Source organism: Rhincodon typus, chromosome 24, assembly GCF_021869965.1.
Source record: "Rhincodon typus isolate 14 chromosome 24, sRhiTyp1.1, whole genome shotgun sequence".
Classification (NCBI taxonomy): domain Eukaryota; kingdom Metazoa; phylum Chordata; class Chondrichthyes; order Orectolobiformes; family Rhincodontidae; genus Rhincodon; species Rhincodon typus.
Window position 1 is genome coordinate 35,124,987 of NC_063355.1, and position 18,703 is coordinate 35,143,689.

Consider the following 18,703-nt stretch of genomic DNA (forward strand, 5'->3'; position numbering starts at 1 on the left):
TATGAATCAAGAACTTATCTCTGTTTTAAATACACTCATCAACTTGGCCTCCACAGCCTTCTGTAGGAATGGGTTACACAGATTAACCACCCTAATCTCTAAAGGGTCACTCCTTCACTGAGGCAGTGGGTTTGTCCTAGTCTCTCCTACTTGTGGAAACATCTCATCCACATCCACTCTATCCTGGCCTCTCAGTATTCTGTACGTTTCAATGAGATCTCCCCCAACCCCATCCTTCTAAACTCAATGAAGTACAGACCAAGAGTCCTCAACTGCTCCTGATATGACAAGCCATTCATTCTCAGCAGAGATAGTAGGAACTGCCGACGCGGGAGAATCTGAGATAACAAGGTGTAGAGCTGGATGAACACAGCAGGCCAAGCAGCATCAGAGGAGCAGGAAAGCTGACGTTTCGGGTCGAGACCCTTCTTCAGAAAATTTCTGTGTTCATCCAGCTCTACACCCTTTTTATTCATTCTCAGCATCATTCTTTAAATTTATTTAAAAAGACTGATAATTCATTCATCTGCCCTAAAAATCTCAATTCCAAAGAATCAATTTATGAAGAAATTACCTCGCTACAAAAGGTTCATGCAATCTTATTGAAACATGGAATATAATAATACAGAAATCTTCATCTTGTCTTTTCAATCAAATAGAGACATTCAAGGGAGTGTATTTCCTTAAAACACGGAGGGACAGAGATGAAGGAAATGTCTTAAGCAACTGTATTCATGACAATGTTATGAAATTCAGAAGATGGCACTATTTGTTATTACACACATGCCAAAATGTGACAACTCTCTGCATTTATTGCACTTCAATGTGTCAAATGTATTTAAGGAAAACAGCAGTCTCTTCATGCTGCTTTCAATTGAGGTAGAATTAAAAATTTAGAAGCAACTCTGTTTCTGCAAGTTTCTCCCACCAAAAGAAAATTTAATTCTTTATCGATCTCTGAATTTCCTCTGCCAAGATTTAGGTAACACTTGTAATGCCACATTTATTCCTAGTGGCAATTAAGGCTTTTTCCCTTTTGGGCCAGAAAACCTACTTTAACCATTGGTCACCCCCAAAAACACAATAGACTGTCCATTACATTAGAGGATCATAACTGGGAGTCTGAGAGGTTTTCACTATATTCACACCAAATCATTATCATTCAAGAATAAATTATTTCCATTCTGCACGTAAGCTTGCCAAAAGTGAAGTAAAACTGATCACTACCAAATGTAAGTGTTATACAATTCATTACTAAGAATACGAACCTCAAAAATAACCCCTTTTTCTAAAAAAAAAATTGGTGGTTCCTAGCAGCTGTTTACAGGACCAAGCATGACATGGGTGGCTGATTAAACTTCCTCTGCTGTTGGAAGCTTGCAGTTTCTAGTCAGGGTCCTGCAGTATCACAAATACCAAGTGTGTACAGCATGAATGTTGACCTTAATTGCATTGAAAAAAGTGAGCCTGGAGCTTAAATGCACATCACACATGGCGATTCATCTGACTTTCAATCATGTCAGCTTGCTGACTATGATTTACTGCCTGGTTTTACAACGTGACTGAAGCCGTTATTGAAAAAAAAAATGCTCAATTGTCAAAACAATGACAAAAGACAAATGAAATTGGCTACCGATCACAAAATGCAAGATCAGCTCATTTGTTGTCAATCACATTAGGTATTATTCAGTATTTCTCAGAACAGAGATTCACAGGTAGGGTATAAAGCATTCACAAAAACCACAGTTCACACAGGTGGGTGACCACCCCTGACATATTTACACTTAATTGTCACCAAAATCTCAAAAGTGTGGCACTCCTTGACTCAGTCAGTTTTTGCCTCTCCTATATGTCATACCCTACATTTATGGCCCACTAATTACTTCTCAGTTTGTCTCATTCTTGCTCCTATTTTGTCAGTCTTGGAAATGGCTTGGATATGGCTGAAATCTAATAGTTTTACATCAATTATTATAATTGTGCATTAAGTCCTGAGGGAGGGTAAAGGCTGTTTTATCATCTATAGCAAATCATCTGCATTACATGGTCTTTTGTAGTTCAGCGATCTTCCAAAAAAAAACACATCAGACCCACCAGATTCCTCCTGACTTTAATATTTGCTTGTCACACTGTACACTGAACCTCAAAGAGCTAGTATTGTTAGCATTACCTCTCAAAGGATATATTTTTTGTGTCAAGGCACGTAGAAACGATAGGGGATGTAAGGCGATTTGCAATCTGGTCCTTTGTTGGTCTTATGGAGGATAAAGCGAGGCCTTGTTGCTCTTCTGAAAGTGTAAAATGTTCTCGGTCTACAACTTGGTTATCGTGGTCTATCTCTATAAATTCTGCTGAGTCAGCTGTCATCAGAAAGAAAAATCATGGAAATGAGGAACTTAACAAAACACTATTATAAATTAAAAACGATTTATATTATGTTATGTGATGAAAAATATTTAGTTGTTTAATAACTTATGGGTTGAGTTCAAATATTTTTGCTAAGAACTTTACTCACTTGTCATTAATTCACATTGAGAATACAGGTTCATAAGGGCTAACCTCCTGTACAAAAGGTCATTTTTATCACATGAATTCAAATATTGGGAATTTGGACATTTTAGTAATGAGAGTCACTTTGGGTAAACTTGAACTGGCCTCGTCCAAGGTGGGTATATACATGTTTTCCAGCTGGCATATGGGTATAGCAATCAGAGAGGAGGTCCTCTGATTGTTCCCCTTTCCCCACTCCTAGCCTTTCAGCTCTGAGGAGAGAAGCCAACCATAACATGACTAGTGCCACTCCAGCTAATGCCAGGATGGAATCAGAGACCTATCACCGGAGTTGTAGAAGGCAATGTAGGAGCAGGAGTAGGCCACGTCGGTCCTTCGAGCCTGCTTTGCCATTCAACATGACCATGGCCGATCATCCAACTCAGTATCCTGTTCCATTTTCTCCCTAAATCCTTTGACCCCTTTAGCACAAAGTCTATATCAATCTCCTTGAAAACATTCAATGTTTTGCCCTCAACCACACTCTGTGGCAGCGAAGACCCCAGGTTCTGGGGTCATCAAAACATCCTTCGTGCGTTCACAGATCTCGTCTAGTCAAAATATTATAGGTTTCTATGATATCCCCCTTATTCTTCTAGACTCCAGTGAAAAGAGACCTGCTCAATCCAATTCTCTTCATACGTCAATCTGCTAAATCTTCATTGCATTCCTTGTGTAGCTAAATCAGCCTTCCTCATTGGGCCCAATTGCCTTGCCTAGCCCGTATACATTGTCCAATAACTTTGATTGATCAATTGTTTGGTTTACAATGTGGTTGCAACTATTGTCTGGGGGGCAGGGGAGAAGGAGGTTTGTGGAAGAGAAAATAAATTTAAAAACTTCAGACCTACTCAAGTTTAAAAAAAACTATAATACTCACCCTTGCCCTGAAACATATAGGTGCGATGGCCCCTTTCCCACTTCATATTCTCAAAGTTCAGTAAGGTTGTATCCACTCGCAGATTGGCACCACTCTTCCACACACGGTACACATCACTTGGGCACATCTTTGACACCAGGGGAACTGGGAAAAGTGAGAAGAATGGAGGAAATATGTAGGGGTGAGAAGAAGATTTTAAAAAAATGTTTGCAAGATAAAAGTATTTTTTTCCTTGTACTTGTACTATAACATTTCATGGTACCTTAGCTACCATGAAATGTTACAGAAAATTTACATTTGATTTGGTGGCTATCTCCTTACATATAGTCACAATACACAAGTTTAAGTCAATTCTGTGACACTAGTTTAAATTGACAAATTTTAAAAGGCTTTGATGATCGTTTTCAAGGTTGGAAGCTTCAAAGTTGAAGCAATTCACATAACGTGTGATTGACAATGGCAGTGGCTTTTTGTTTAAATAGAGATGTTATTTAAATCCAAATAATCCTCACAATCATCTGAGGGTAATTATATTGACTCTTTCAAATCAGAAGGAATTCAAATGTGCTCAAGCCTGAAGGAGACTTGAAACCAATAGAGGTAAAATAAACACAATGCTGGAGAAACTCAGATGGTCTTGCGGCATCAGTGGACAGAGAAACAGAGTTCCTGTTCAGAACAGTTCTGAAGAATATTTATACCGGACTTGAAACAGTAACTCTGTTTCTCTGTCCATTGATGCCGCAAGACCATCCGAGTTTCTCCAGCATTCTCTGTTCGTTTCAGAATGCCAGCATCTGCAGTATTTTGCCCTAAGGCAACAGGATGATCTTGACAATTTCAATTATTGAGAAGAGCAGCAGAACCTGAGCCCAGCTCAAATAAATGAGCTGGATCCAATCAAATTTCCTCAGTGTCAATCCTTTCTCACGTTTGTAGGATACTGTTTCAAATCATACTGTTCTCTGCTTTGTGTGGTTTCATTGTTGACTATGTTCAGCACCTTGGGATGTTTCACAGTGATAAAGACACTATCTTCTATGCAAATGCAGTGACACCATAGCATGTGGTAAAGTGATACATCAAAACCTCACAATCTCAATTAACAACCTGACAGAAGAGTAATGCAGTAGTGAAGGTGACTGACAACCTGTATCCATTTAGGCCAGTGATACAGAATTTGTAGCTACTTCTTATGTATTGGGACCTTAAGCAAAAAGACAACTACCAAATCAAAAGTAATACTTTCATATAAAAGCAAACACTTTATTGTAGAGAAAGGCTTCTAGCACATCTCCTTGCATCCATCACAAGTAGGTTTAAGTAGGTTGCCTGCCTACTTTCTTGGTTGACTGAATCCACATGGTGGCAGGGAAAATAAACAGAAAGAGGTCACTTATACCAATACAGAATATATTTTATATCTTGGAAACTCAAACGGTAGGTGGGTGCACATTCACAATGTCCACATTAAACTCAACCTTAGAAACACCATAATCATGGCAAAAGTCCACGTATCATCCCATATTAAAAAAAGAGAGGCCGGTGAGAATCATTTCAAATAGTTCATTATCTTTAAGCATGTTACTAGGGCAGGGTTAGCTGGGAGCAAATGAACATTAAAAATAAGAAATCTGCATTAAATTCACTGTCAGTTTGGGCACACCAATAATTAGCTAATGTAAAAACAAAGAACACTTACTCCAGCTGGTAAACTCCCACTTCATTTCCACGTAAAAATCAGAAGTCTGTTAAGAAAGATGTTAAAATGGATGGGGATTAGACAGATAAAGTCTTAAGGATTGCCAAGGGTTTTAAAATAGAAAACAAAAGTTGCATCCTCAGCTAATAGTGAATTCAACGTCTAATAGGCCTAAACCAGTTAATACAGTTACACTTTACTGTCGTGTACATGAAAATGAATCTTTTATTTAAGTAGTAACTGCTGAGAGGTCATCAAGGAAACCAAGGAAGAGGCATGACTAAGATACTAGAGTGCCAAAGTTAATCTAGCAACACTGACCCTTTACCCTATCCTCAGTTATTATTAAGTAGCATAGATTAAGATTTTTTTGGAGAGGGATATTATTGCTTAGAAATTAACTACCTTGTCAGCAAGTGTTGCTAGGTTAAATACAGCATTGGTTACATGTAAAGAAGGGCTTCCCAAATTGGGATTGGGACCTAAAGTGGGATCACGAGCCAAAATTTTGGGGTTGTGAGCTCCAAGGCAGCAATGGCTCCCATACAGCTCTGAAAGAATTATAACAGCTGTGTTCCTTCTCTGACAGACAGGCCCCATGGCCAGCATCCACCTCTCTCCATTTTCACTGATGGGGTCATGACGATTTTAAAGCCTCTAACTGGGGTCACATTGGAAAAGAAAGTTTGGGAAGCACTGACATAAGGAGGTTTTATTGTTGTGGTGGTATCATTGGACTTGTAATCCAAAACTCCAGAAGGTGGTTCTGAGGCCACGGGTTTGAATTCCAACATAGCAGATGGTGTAATTTGAACTCAATAAAAATCTGTAATTAAAATATAAAGCTAGCCTACTCACGACCATATAACCACTGTTGACTGTCATAAAAAGTCTATCTGGTTCACTAACACCCTTTAGGAAAGAAAATCCGCCATCCTTATCTGGTCTGGCCTACATGTGACTCCAAACTGATAGCAATGTGGTTAACTCTTAAATGCCCTCTGAACAATTAGGGACAAGCAAAAAAGACTGGCCTAGCTAGTGATGCCACACCCAGGAACAAACAAAAATAAAGGTTTCTCCATAAAAACTCAACAATGCCTGAATTTGGTTACAAGCACCTCACACTAGTGTACAAGATTTTCATTTTCTCAATCCGGCTACATTTACCACGTCCTCTTGATTATTCCAACTAAGTATTCTTTAGTCTCGTCTACTATTAAAATAGATTAAATTAAGCAGATCAGGCCTAACCTCTCCACAATGTGAATGTCAATATCTTACTGTTTTAAAATTGCAGTAATTTTTAATATATTCAGTCAAGGGACAGAGACATTGCTGACGTATTCAGCAATTACTGTGCACCTATGGTTCCATTTCTGCGAGGTGGTGAGCCACAATTTTGGGCAACTGCAGTCCATGTGGTGTGGTTATGTCCACAATGCTGTTCCATTAGGGAGTTCCAGGTTTCTGTTCCAATGACTATGAAAGAATGGTGACATATTTCTAAGTCAAGATGGTGTGGTGCTCCCATGAGTCTGATTCTTTGCTCTCTAGCTGGTAGAAGCTGCAGCTTTGGGAGGTGGTATCAAAGTTTAGTGAGTGATAGCCATCTTTCCAGACCAATCTCTCTAAATAGACTTTGGGTTTTCAGACAGAGGTACAGAAAGGCAAGAGCGGTAATCCCAAGATAGAGTGCTTTGAATTACTATGTGAAATTCAGAGGACTCAATTCTCTGGAACTGGAAATGAGCAAGAGGAGACAAAATGCATATGTTTAAGATTACAAAAAGATACGTTGGAAACTAGTCACAGTTACAATTAGTTTATTGTGCAACTTCTCCTATGAAAAACTGGACTTAAGCCAGATAAATCCGGAAAGTCCCCAGACTATGCAGGGCTAACAGATCTCAGCAGCTGACTCCAAATTACCTTCAGTGTCCTAATACCAGGAAGAGAGAGGGGAGATAATATTTTCCTGGACACTTGTTCCTGACCACAATAAATCAAACCTTGCTTGAAAAGATGTGAATGTCAAGAGAAAGTAAGAATTCAGCTGTATTACAAACAACCTCTGAACAGCCAACTTGATGTGTGAGCCTGGCTATTGAAAAAAAGAATGATTACTTGAGCCAGTTACTGGAGGGCTGTTGTTGCTTGCAATACATACCAAAGCTAGGAATAGTACCTTCAGGCGAGCAGGGAAAAGACAGGGTAGTAAAATCATTGACAAATATAATGGATGACAGAAGTGAACAAACAGTTTCTTAATTTGTGGAATAAATTGGCACTCTGATCACTAATGTGAAATTTGTTGATTTTTGCCAATAGGAGTGCCAGATTTCCATTTTGAGGGAGCAAGAAGAAACAGATTTGAATCACGCTAGAAATGGATGAGCTTAGGAAAATGAAGAAGTACATACTTGGACAAGATGACAAATTCTGGTCAGGTTTAGGTTCCAAATTTAAGTCTAAATTCTAAATACAGTCATAATTCAAACTATATGCCTTAGTCAAACTGTCTTTATCATATCTGAAGATTTATATTTTTGTTGCTAAAACTTGAATGCAAGAACAGTTGTTACCTTTTGTATCTTGTTGAGTAGTTCTGGAACTCCATTCAGCTGCGAGTTTATTCGATTGTAATCTCGATACTGAAGAATTTTTTCCAACAGCTCAGGATCTCCTGTGCTGACTGCCTCTTGTAGAACTGAATAGAATAAAGTGTCAATTAGCAATTGAGAATTTGATTACAAGATTCACTAATGCAAGATCAGATAGACACGGAAACTAGAGGGCTCTTATGGTACTGTCCTTACCACGGGGCCAGGAGACTTGAGTTCATGGCTCACCTGCTCCAGAACTGTGAAATAACACCTCTGAATGAGTTGATTAGAAAACATATAGACAATGTAACTGTTAAAAATTCAATGTGTCAAAATTAACTTACTGTCATTAAAATAGCAAAGCACTACAGCATTCGTTACTAACAAAGTGTGAACCAAGCCACTAAGAAATATTCAGACAGATGACCAAAATCTTTGTGAAAGCTAACGGCACAGCCACCAATGGTAGGGTAATTTAAATCAGGAATGCGAAAAGTATCAGAATTACAGGAATGCAGAATTATCAGAGTTTGCGGGCTAGATAAGCTTCCAGAAACAAGGTGGTGAGGACAGCCTTATGCAATGTGACATATTTTTCCTATGTCCCTCACAGCTGGCCAGCACCAAATTAGTTTATCACAATTGAAGCAGCAGTTGGCATGCTTCAGATTGATCTATTCCCTAATCCATAGGTGCAATCATGATTCCTATTGAATCATTCTGGTCAGACAGGCTTGGACTCATCTCATTTCCATTGAAATGAGAAGACAGGTGGCTGATTCACAATGCCAGTTTTACACCCGAATATCCTTTCCTCAGTTCTCAAAAGGTTTTTTAGATTAGACTTCTTCAACGCACACCTTGCTGTGCTCTCATCCTCCAAATTATGCTAAATTAGCCTAATATATCATGGGCTAAATGAAGTTCTAGTTGCCCTTCTCCTCATCCTCAAACTAAAATGGTTTTGTACAAATCCCTTATGTTCTTACCCTCCTTAGGGGCGGCAACAGCCCAGTGGTATTATCACTGGACTGTTAATCCAGAGACCCGGATAAAATTCTGGGGACCTGGGTTCAAATCCCTCCACAGCAGATGGTGGAATTTGAATTCAATAAGGTATTAGAAATTAAGAGTCTAATGATGACCATGAATCCATTCTCAATTGTCAGAAAAAACCTACTGGTTCACTAATGTCCCTTAGGGAAGGAAACTGCCATCCTTACCTGGTCTGGCCTACATGTGATTCCAGACCCATAGCAATGTGGTTGACTCTGGGCAATTAGGGATGGACAATAAATGCTGCCCAGCCAGCAATGTCCTCAGACAACAAGGTGCAGAGCTGGATGAACACAGCAGGCTTCAAAATCTCCCCTCCCACTACCGCATCCCAAAACCAGTCCAGCTCATCCCCGCCTCCCTAACCTGTTCTTCCTCCCACCTATCCCCTCCTCCCACCTCAAGCCGCACCCCCATCTCCTACCTACTAACCTCATCCCGCCCCCTTGACCTGTCCGTCCTCCCTGGACTGACCTATCCCCTCCCTAACTCCCCACCTACACTCACCTCTACTGGCTCCATCCCCGCCTCTTCGACCTGTCTGTTTCCTCTCCACCTATCCATCTTCTATCCGCCTCCCCCTCTCCCCATATTTATTTTAGAACCCCCTTCCCCTCCCCCATTTCTGATGAAGGGTCTAGGCCCGAAACGTCAGCCTTTCTGCTCCTATGATGCTGCATGGCCTGCTGTGTTCATCCAGCTCTGCACCTTGTTGTCTCGGATTCTCCAGCATCTGCAGTTCCTACTATCAGCGATGTCCTCATCCCATTAATGAATAAAGAAAAAAAATCTCTGCAGCCTTCTCCAGCCCTCTCCCCGCCATTGGGTCTTCCGATGTCAAAATGGAGTAGTCCCCTTCCTTTAAATCCTCTCCAGGAAAACCGTGTGTTACCTCAGCCTTTTCATAAATCTCACTCTTACAATTCTTAAAACTCAGTTTTTTTGCCATGATGGCTCTGTTAATATTCCCATCATATTTATGCATGTGCTGTTTGTTCCCTTCCATCTATTTTATTTTACTCCCTCACCTCCAAATCATCTACCTTGAAGATAACATATAAACTCAAGATGTCATAGTTATACTTCACATTGTCCTACTACCTGGCACTCTATGTAAGTGGGTTGCCAAAAACAACAGGTCTTTTGACAAATCCAAAGAAACAAGTTGGTCATTTGCAAGAAATATCTAAATTCAGACCTAAAATATAAACAAAAATGCTAGAGAAACCCAATGGGTTTGGCAGGCTCTGTGAAGTGTGAACCAGAGTTAATATTTTGAGGTGGAACTGAAGTGGCTGGAAAATAATGGTTGCTGTGCTGTTGACAAAGAGAGAGGTGGAGCCAGTGGAACAGATGGCGCGAGTGCACAGAGTGATAGGCATAGGAGTGTCAGAAGAGAAAGGATATAGATGAAAAACAGGTATTAATAACAGAAAATAAGTCAACTCTGCTAACAACAAATCCACATAAAGAAAACACAATTGTTGAGGAGATCAAAATAGACTACTGTATTACTGGCCTAAAGTTGTTAAACTCAAGATAGACCTGTAAAGTGCCCAAGTGGAAAATGAGGTGCTGGTCCTCAAGCTTGTGGTGGGCTTCATAGGAATAGTACAGTGGGCCTAGGATAGAAATATTATCATGACAGCAAGATGACGTATTGAGGTAGCAAGCAATTGGAAAGTCAGGGTCATTCTAAAGGACACAGCGGAGACGTTCCACAAAGTGATCTCCTAGTCTGTGTTCAGTCTTGCCATAGTAGAGGAGACCGCACTGACAGCAATGAATACAGTAGACTGGATTTAAAGTACAAGCAAATTTCTGCTTCACTTGGAAGGTTAGTTTTGGCCTTTGGACAATGAAAGAGAGAGAAGTAACAAGGCAAATCTACAATTACATGAGAAGGTGCCATGAGAATTAAAACGAGTGACAGAAGATGTGGATCAGAGTGCCATGGAGAAACAGTTCCAGTGAAACGCTTACAAGGGAGGGGAGAGAAAGATGTGTTTGATGGTGGTATCCCTGCTGGAGATGGCAGAAAGGTGAAGGATGATCCTTCGAATGCAGAGTCTGGGGTTGGGGGATGGGGTGGAAAGTGAGGACAAGAGAGTTCTATCATTGTTATGGGGGATGAAAAGGGGTGAGGGCAGAAGTATGGAATATGGGTCAGACATAGTGAATGCCCTGGCAACCACAGTGTACAGGGGAGAGAGATGAGATGAGATTAGACAGAAATGAGGAGAATGAAATAGAATCTTTGTAGAAAGCAGACTGTGAGGAAGTGTAGTCAAAATAACTGAGAGTTGGTGGATTTGTTGTGGAGATTGGGAGCTGTGTATCCCAGAAATAGAAACTGACGTCAAGGAAAGGAAGGGAAGAGTCGGATGGACCAGGTGAAGGTGAGTGAAGGATGGAAATAGGAAGCATAATTGGTATATTTTTTCCAATTCCAGATAACAGAAGGAAGCAATACCAATTAGATCATTAATTTGCTAGAGAAAAAGTTGTGGAAAGGGACCCCGACTAGGACTGAAACAAGGAATGTTCCACATATCACAGAAAGAGACACGTATATCTGGGACCCATGTGGGTATCCATAGCCACAGCTTTTACTTTGAAAAGGTGAACAATTTCTTCTTTAACTCTTCACGAAGTGACAAGCTCAGCCAGATGAAGGAGGGTGGTTCGAAGAAAGGATTGTTCAGGCCTCCTTTCAAAGAAGAAATGGAGAATCTTCAACCATCCTGATGATTATGATCAGAGGGATTATATGTCCATGATAGAGAGAAGGATCTGTAGTAAGAATCCCCTGACCTTCCAGTTACTTGCCATTTCAATATACCATTTTGCCATCATGCTAACATTTCTGTCCTAAGCCTGTTGCAGTATTCCAGTGAAGCCCAGCACAAGCTGGAGGAACAACACCTCATTTCCTGCTTAGGCATTCTATGAGCCTTCAGAATTCAACACTGAGTTCAACAACTTGACATTATGAACACAGTCCTATATGATGATTACACCACCATCCCTCTCCAATGTCTTGTTTGTGTGGATTTGCTTTTAGCAGAGCTGATCTATTTTCTGCTAATAACAACTACTATTAACGCTTACTCCTCCTTGGTCTTTGCTCTACTACCACTAGCACTTCCTTTGTCTTTTGCAGTGGACACCCTCACTATCAGTTTCACTTGCTCATACTCCCCATGTAAACAGCATAAAAATCAACACATTCTAGTTGCCTTCAGTTCGGAAGAAACATAACATTACCGCTTCTCTCTCCACAGATGCTGTCAGACCTGCTGTGATTCTCCAGCAATTTATCTTTTTATTTCAGATCTGTAATACTTTGCTTTTAAAGACAGGTCTGCTAAGCCAAGTTGATCAGATTAATTTTGTTCCAGATTTGCAGCAATGTGACATTTTGCTTTCGCTCTAGAGTTAAACTGTGTTTTACTGAAGAAAACGTTCCTCTTCCTGGGATATGTTGTTTATTGCTGTACTGCCACTTGACCACAGACTAATAGGATGTGGTGTAACATGTTCTGTGCCTCACACAAGCTTCAGCTCTTCCTTTCAGTCAGCGGCTAAGCACTTCCTCTCAGTCTGGGAGAAAACAAAAAGGGAGAGAAATGCAGGGCACCCCCAAAAAGCAGCAAGGGTTGAATTAAGTAATAAAAATTCCCTGACTAATTCTAGATCTTAGTCTTGCTTCTCTTTTTGGGGAAAATAGGTGCTATCCTCCTCAGAGGCTCTTCTCACCTACCCAACATTTATTTGTTCTGTGCTTTATACAGAATTGTTACTAAGCACTCCTGACCTGTCCATCCTTTGGCATTCTCCTTGTCGACAGAGGCATTGTTTCGAAGCAGTACGTTGACACATTCCAAGTGTCCTAGTGAGACAGCGAGATGCAATGGCGTCCGACCCCGTGGATCAACTGCTTCAATATCATGCTGCAAGGCCAAACTGATAATTATCTGATATCATAAAGTACTAAAAACTGATTTTCAAAATAGCTCAATGTGCATTACAATGTGGTGATGATTTATGGATCAGGAAAGTTTGAGGTATGATGCCTAGTCTCTGTTGAGTTAACAGGCAATAGTACCTGAAGTATAGGAGGAATGAACAAAACTTATTGTCCCCAAGCTAGAAGAGTTAAACAAGTAATAATTAGAGTACTGATGCCTGGTCAGTTTCCTGTTCAAACAAAAAGAAATGCATGCTAACATTGATCAAATCCTCAACCAATTTGAGTTACAAGTTTCTTTGCTCTCTACTAAATGTGTTCACACTCCTGCTTAGGCGCACTTGTGATTTGGGACCTTTTGACAATGATATTGAAGGAACAAAGTAGTAAACAAAGAGGAGGAACATTAAAATGTTGGCTGTGTTCAAAGTAGAAAAAATGTTACCAGATGGTAGACGTGGGCAGCACAGTGGTTAGCACTACTGTCTCAATGCCAAGGACCCGGGTTTGATTCCAGCCTCGGGTGACTGTGTGGAGTTTGCATGTTCTCCCCTTGTCTGCACGGGATTCCTCCAGGTGCTTTACTTTCTTCCCACAGTCCAAAGATGTGCAGGTTAAGTGGATTGGCCATGCTAAACTGCCCATAGTGTCCAGGGATGTACAAGCTAAGTGGATTAACCATGGGAGTTGCAGGGTTACAGGATAGGGTAGGGGGTTGGGGTCTGGTGGGATGCTCTTCAGAGAGTCAGTGTGGACTTGATTGGCCAAATGGCCTGCTCCCACACTGTAGGGATTCTATAACATCGCAAGCTTCTTAAGGAAGAAGATATCAGTGGCTGTAGCCCCATTCCTAAATGGGAATGGATGACTGCAAATTTTACAGCTGTGCTGAAAAGAAGTTGGGACAAACTCGCTAAAAGTTTCCCATTATTACAGATAGTTGCCACTTGGAGAAGCATGGTGGAAAATGAAAATTGGAATCGATTTATTCAAGTCAAATTTAGTGGGTTACTTAATGCCATAATAGAGAAGGCAGGTGAGGATAGTGATGTTGGAGTTGCCCATGGGTGAAGAGAACTGTTAGTTGAGGTAGCAGTTTCCACAGTCAGAAAAACATCATGTTTGCACATTCTCCCCATGTCTGCGTGGGTTTCCGTTGGGTGCTCCGGTTTCCTCCCACAGTCCAAAGATGTGCAAGTTAGATGGATTGGCTGTGCTAAATATCCCATAGTGTCCAGGGACGTGTAAGTTAGGTGGATTAGCCATGGGAAACGCAGAGTTACAGGGATAGGGGGTGAGTCTGGGTGAGATGATCTTTGGAGAGTCGGTATGGACTTGTTGGGCCAAATGGCCTGTTTCCACACTGTAGGGATTCTATGATTCTATAACCTGTACTCATGCCAACAAGATAATGAAGTGACTCATAGAAATCTTAATGGGAAAGAGAAAACTTGTTATTTAGTGTAGTGTAGAAGGGAATGTGTGATCCCACCATAATCAAAGGCTTTTTAAGTAATTGCCTTTACATATAATAAAAATGGCTGTAGATAGTAGAGCGAAGACCCCATGGCATCAGCAGGGGGCCTGAAGGACAAATAGTATAAACACCAAGGACTGAATGACATATAATGAAGGGTATAAACAGATAACCTCTGAAAAGGATAATGGAAACTGAAAGGAATGAGATAGCATTGCAAGGGGGAATTTGCACATTACTTCTTCATCATATTCTCGGGAAAATAAACAATCGCAACTTCATAAGATAACAAACAGCACTCAGTCAGTATGATGCAGCTGGCAAATGTCTAGGGAGGGGCATAACAGTCAGAGGGGAGGTGGCAAGCGCTGATGTCAACGTTGCATGCAATCATTCTAATGTGGAATGTACAAATATCCTGTATTTTATTGGAGGGGTGTATTTTGGAGTCTGTCTCCAGTGACCTCTTCCAGGCTATGTGGTAGGAAACTCTGAATAAAGATTGATTTGTCCTGCCGAACACGGGACTCAAGACTCCTCTTTAACAATTGTTGCAGCAAGTTGGGTACTGCATGGGCCTACAACTATGTGGGTCTCAATTAAGTGAATATGTTTGACATACCACCCTTAACAAACCTCGTAGTTGGTCCCAGCTATAAACTGCAGTATTTAAAGAACTAAGGGAGAGAAGGGAGTTGTGCCGTGTGAGGCGGATGTTCAATAGACTAGTTCACCCCGGGGATGGTGAAGAGCCCCACAGTTGAACAGGAAGAGGACAGTGACCCTAGTTCATCCTGGGGACAGTGAAACAGTCCCACAGTTGAACAGGCAAAGTAAAATCCACACTGGGGATGAGAGAGTCCCACATTAGGACACTAGGCAGAAAGTGCAAAAAGGATTACAAGGTAGGACATAGGAGTGCACACAGCGAACTAAGGAGGGCAAGAAGGGAAGAAACCTTGCATCACTTTAAAGCTGGTTAATGAGTCAGGAGCAGGGTCTGAGCAAAATATTCAAGAAGGAGAAAGGAGATCAGGCTACTGCCCCCACCACTTTAGCAAGACCAAAACATTTTGTGTCAGCAGCCTGTTTCCTTTAATATCAGTCGTTGCCACAGTTGTATATTTTCTTTAGTTAAGTAGATAATGTATCACAATAGCAATGGCTTAATTGGCTTTAAGTTTGGGAAGCTGTGAGAAGCAACAGTTTTTAAATCTAGGTTATCATGCCACTGGCATGTTTGAAATTTAATATATCTGGCAAATGAATCAAAAGGAGAGATAAAGTTTTTTTTTAGTGCAACAAGTTGTAATAATCCATGGCACACTGCTTGAAAGGATGGTGAAAGAGATTCAAAAGTAACTTTCCAAAAAGAATTGAAGAAGGGAAAAATAACATTGCAGGAATGCTGATGACATCCAGGGTACTAGAACATTGAAAGCTCTTTCAGGAAGCTGGCATGGGCGTGATGGTCAAACAGCCTCCCCCTATGCAGTATAATTCTCAACTGAAGGTATAAGTAGTCAGTGCCTTCTGATAGAGCTGGGGAAAATGGTGAAACCAAAAAGTATATTCTCCTTCAGTGTCTTCACTGCAAATGTGGACTGATTCCTCAACCCTCCAGTTATTGAAAGGGCCAAGAAAAGTTAGAATGGAGAAAATTGGTGGGAAACAAAATAATCATGCAAATGCAGATTTGACCCCTGACGTGTTGACCCCCCCCCATAAAGGAACTACACATTACTTAGCTTTTACTCTGCCTAAATTAGGAGAAAATGTATCATTTATGTATTTGTATATTGTCATAAAATAATCTCTTTAAAAAGATAATATACAGAAGTACCAATTGCATACATTTAAAAAGATATATTTGCAAACTCTGCCATCTGTTTCAGTAACAAACAGGTGTCACATTATAATATAGTAGAACTAATTATAAATGTCAGTCCTCATGGTGAAGGGAACTTACGACTTTTGTGACTGTTCTTTCTTCCCAATTCACTCTGACCATTGCAAAGTATATATAAAACATCAAAATTATAAAGATTTATTTAGTGACAAGATAATGAAATGTAAAATGAGTAAAGGTAATTCAAACTATCAAGCTTGCTCCTCTCTTAAACAGTGCATCATCTTTCTTGTTGTGAAAAACACAATATTTTATTTTAAATCAAGACAAGGATAAGTGTTGGTCTCACATATCAACTATTCGTCTCCAATCTCGAAATCAGACATTGAAAAATTCCAAACCAACTTAAACAATTTAACTTGAGGAAATAGTAGTTCTTCCAATTTTGCCTCGAGTTATTTTTTACACTTATGGTAGCCTCAGAAGATTCCAACCAAATAATCTTTAAAATTAACTGTTCGAATACCTTGGAACATTTACAACACGCCCTATTTCAACCACTTAACTAAACTGAAGGGGGAAACCCGTTGCCTTGGAAATAGTGAAGATTTTGGATTCTTTCGGCTGAAGAAAATTAGATCTTCAAAGCAGTGACGGACTTCAAATAACTTCACCTATAAACACCATCTCAGGGAAGCTCTCCACCACCTACTGTGAAGTTTAAATCATTTCTAAGCGCAATCATACACTGAATAAAACCTTGCCCAGTATCAGTGACTTACTTGTTTCAGTTCTTCCTCAACTTCTCTATACTGGTTGTGCCAGACCAACAGGTGAAGTTTGTATTTGTTCCTGATGTCTTCCAATGAACACATCCTAGTTCTTCAGCTTCAATCGACCTCCGCCCTTTCCTCTATAAACCCCTCCCTCTAAAGTGAAAAGAGGACAGTGGGAGGGTGAGGTGAGAAAACAGAACAAAACTTCTGAAACTTTCCAAAAAAACTTTACAGGAAGAGATGGACAACAAGGAAATACAATCCATCCAGCCTAGAGGAGGGGACAATAATAAACACACTAGCACCCTTTTCAATAAATATCGGCATATTTGCTGATCTGTACGCTTATGAGAGTGATAATACCTAATTATTGCTTGTCGAACGACCTGATGCTTTGCTTCGCTTTTTTCCACTATCAACCATTTTCGCCACTAGCAGTATCCCCCCTCCTTCTCCCTTTAATTGTGGTTCAGCCCAAACTAAAGTCTGGCGTGGACCGGCAGGTAAACACTAGCTAATTACTTTCTAGGCTCACGAATAAAGTGACAGGTCTACATGTTCCATTCAACATGATGTCACATTTAACAACATTAAAAATATTTTGCAAGGGGGAAAGTAATGTGTGAAAAGTTTCTGTTCAGATAACTACATTTTTATAACTTCAGCTTCCCCCTCGCGCTCGTCGTCTTCCGACGCCTGCGTTTGGTTTGGCTTGTATACGCATGCGTGGCGCCCGGGTAGTCCTCCAAGATCCCGGCATACCATTCGACGTCGCCAAGCTGCTTGAGCCGGAGGCGAGTCTGATAGGAACTGTAGCCTGAGTGCAAACTTCATGCTGATGGCAGTTTGTAGTTAGAATTAAAACGCGCCTCTCGTTAAATTTTAGCGCGTCTAGTGTGATTTTATTTTTTTTTAAGATCCCGATTAAACGGCATTATTAGTTAACTGCCTCTGTCCATGTCGAAAAGATTGAGGAGTAACGACATCTGCGCCGACTGCAGCGTCCCCGGTAAGTGATTGTGGGGGAGGTAAAGGTCTGGGGGCAAAGGATGCTTTGTTTAAAAAATGCTTTTTGTTTAAAAATACTGAGACTTATTGTGCTGCCAACTGGGACTGGGAGAGGAAATTCAAGCAAGCTTCAGTTCTCTCTGACACACGCGCACACACGGAGGAAGTGAGAGAGAGCTAAAAGATGCAGAAACGCTGCAAGCCAACTAGGACGCAGCCAGGAAATATCCAGCAACTGGTTTGCGTTCTTTCATTCCACCCTCTCAACCGTGCCCTTCCTTTCTCTTTGGGATCGTGTTATAAAAAGCAGTACATCTTCAGCATAAAAATCATTCGTAGTACCCACTTCCTCAAACTTGTGGCCTCTATCCAGTCTGCACAATTCGAGTTTTAGTTTGTTAACTTTTTTTTATATTAAAGCTGGGGTTCTAATCTTTCATAGAGTGATTAGTATGCCGTATTACTGTTTGCTTGTCAGAGTTAATACTATTTGCTGTATGCATCCACTTGTAGATTTTGTGCATATCTCTTTTGTTATTGACTTGCTCATTTGTACTTATTTTTCTATAAACTTGACAATTTTTTTTCTTCTGTAGTTGGTATTATCTTTTTGGTAGGTGAGGAATTCCTCCAAATGCATCAGCATTTACAGTGATCCCTTCTACAATGGCTGTTTCAATGTTTCTTTGTACATGGAGTAATTTTTTGAGTTAGAAATGCAACAAGTTATTTCATAGTGATGTAATTGTCATCATAAATAGTGTACAGCATTCTTTCCTCAACAATTGCTATGTCATTTTGTACTGGTAGTATGTTAACTAGTGATAGC

General features: G+C 40.4%; 3 protein-coding genes across 4 annotated transcripts in view; 1 reads left to right on the forward strand and 2 right to left on the reverse strand.

Annotated features, from left to right (window-relative positions):
* The window catches only part of ankrd13a (ankyrin repeat domain 13A), a 39,119-nt gene extending 21,548 nt beyond the window's left edge, over positions 1-17,571 (reverse strand). Inside the window, exons 1-7 of one of the 2 annotated variants that reach the window (XM_048611439.1) lie at positions 17,516-17,571; positions 16,873-17,019; positions 12,612-12,747; positions 7,718-7,842; positions 5,133-5,178; positions 3,431-3,574; positions 2,171-2,360 (exon numbers count right to left, since the gene is read on the reverse strand). In XM_048611439.1, the coding sequence (XP_048467396.1) occupies positions 2,171-2,360; positions 3,431-3,574; positions 5,133-5,178; positions 7,718-7,842; positions 12,612-12,747; positions 16,873-16,965 (734 nt within the window). In that variant the 5' untranslated portion in view covers positions 16,966-17,019; positions 17,516-17,571. Of the gene's footprint in view, positions 1-2,170; positions 2,361-3,430; positions 3,575-5,132; positions 5,179-7,717; positions 7,843-12,611; positions 12,748-16,872; positions 17,020-17,229; positions 17,431-17,515 lie in introns of those variants that run through there. The other variant, XM_020531549.2, reaches the window with a different exon arrangement.
* Positions 1-18,703, reverse strand: part of svopa (SV2 related protein a) — a 317,985-nt gene that overhangs the window by 143,849 nt on the left and 155,433 nt on the right. The gene's annotated exons all lie outside the window — the stretch shown is intronic.
* Positions 17,625-18,703, forward strand: part of git2a (G protein-coupled receptor kinase interacting ArfGAP 2a) — a 50,649-nt gene continuing 49,570 nt past the window's right edge. Inside the window, exon 1 of the mRNA XM_048611678.1 lies at positions 17,625-17,875. Within this exon, the coding sequence (XP_048467635.1) occupies positions 17,824-17,875 (52 nt within the window). The 5' untranslated portion in view covers positions 17,625-17,823. The remainder of the gene's footprint in view (positions 17,876-18,703) is intronic.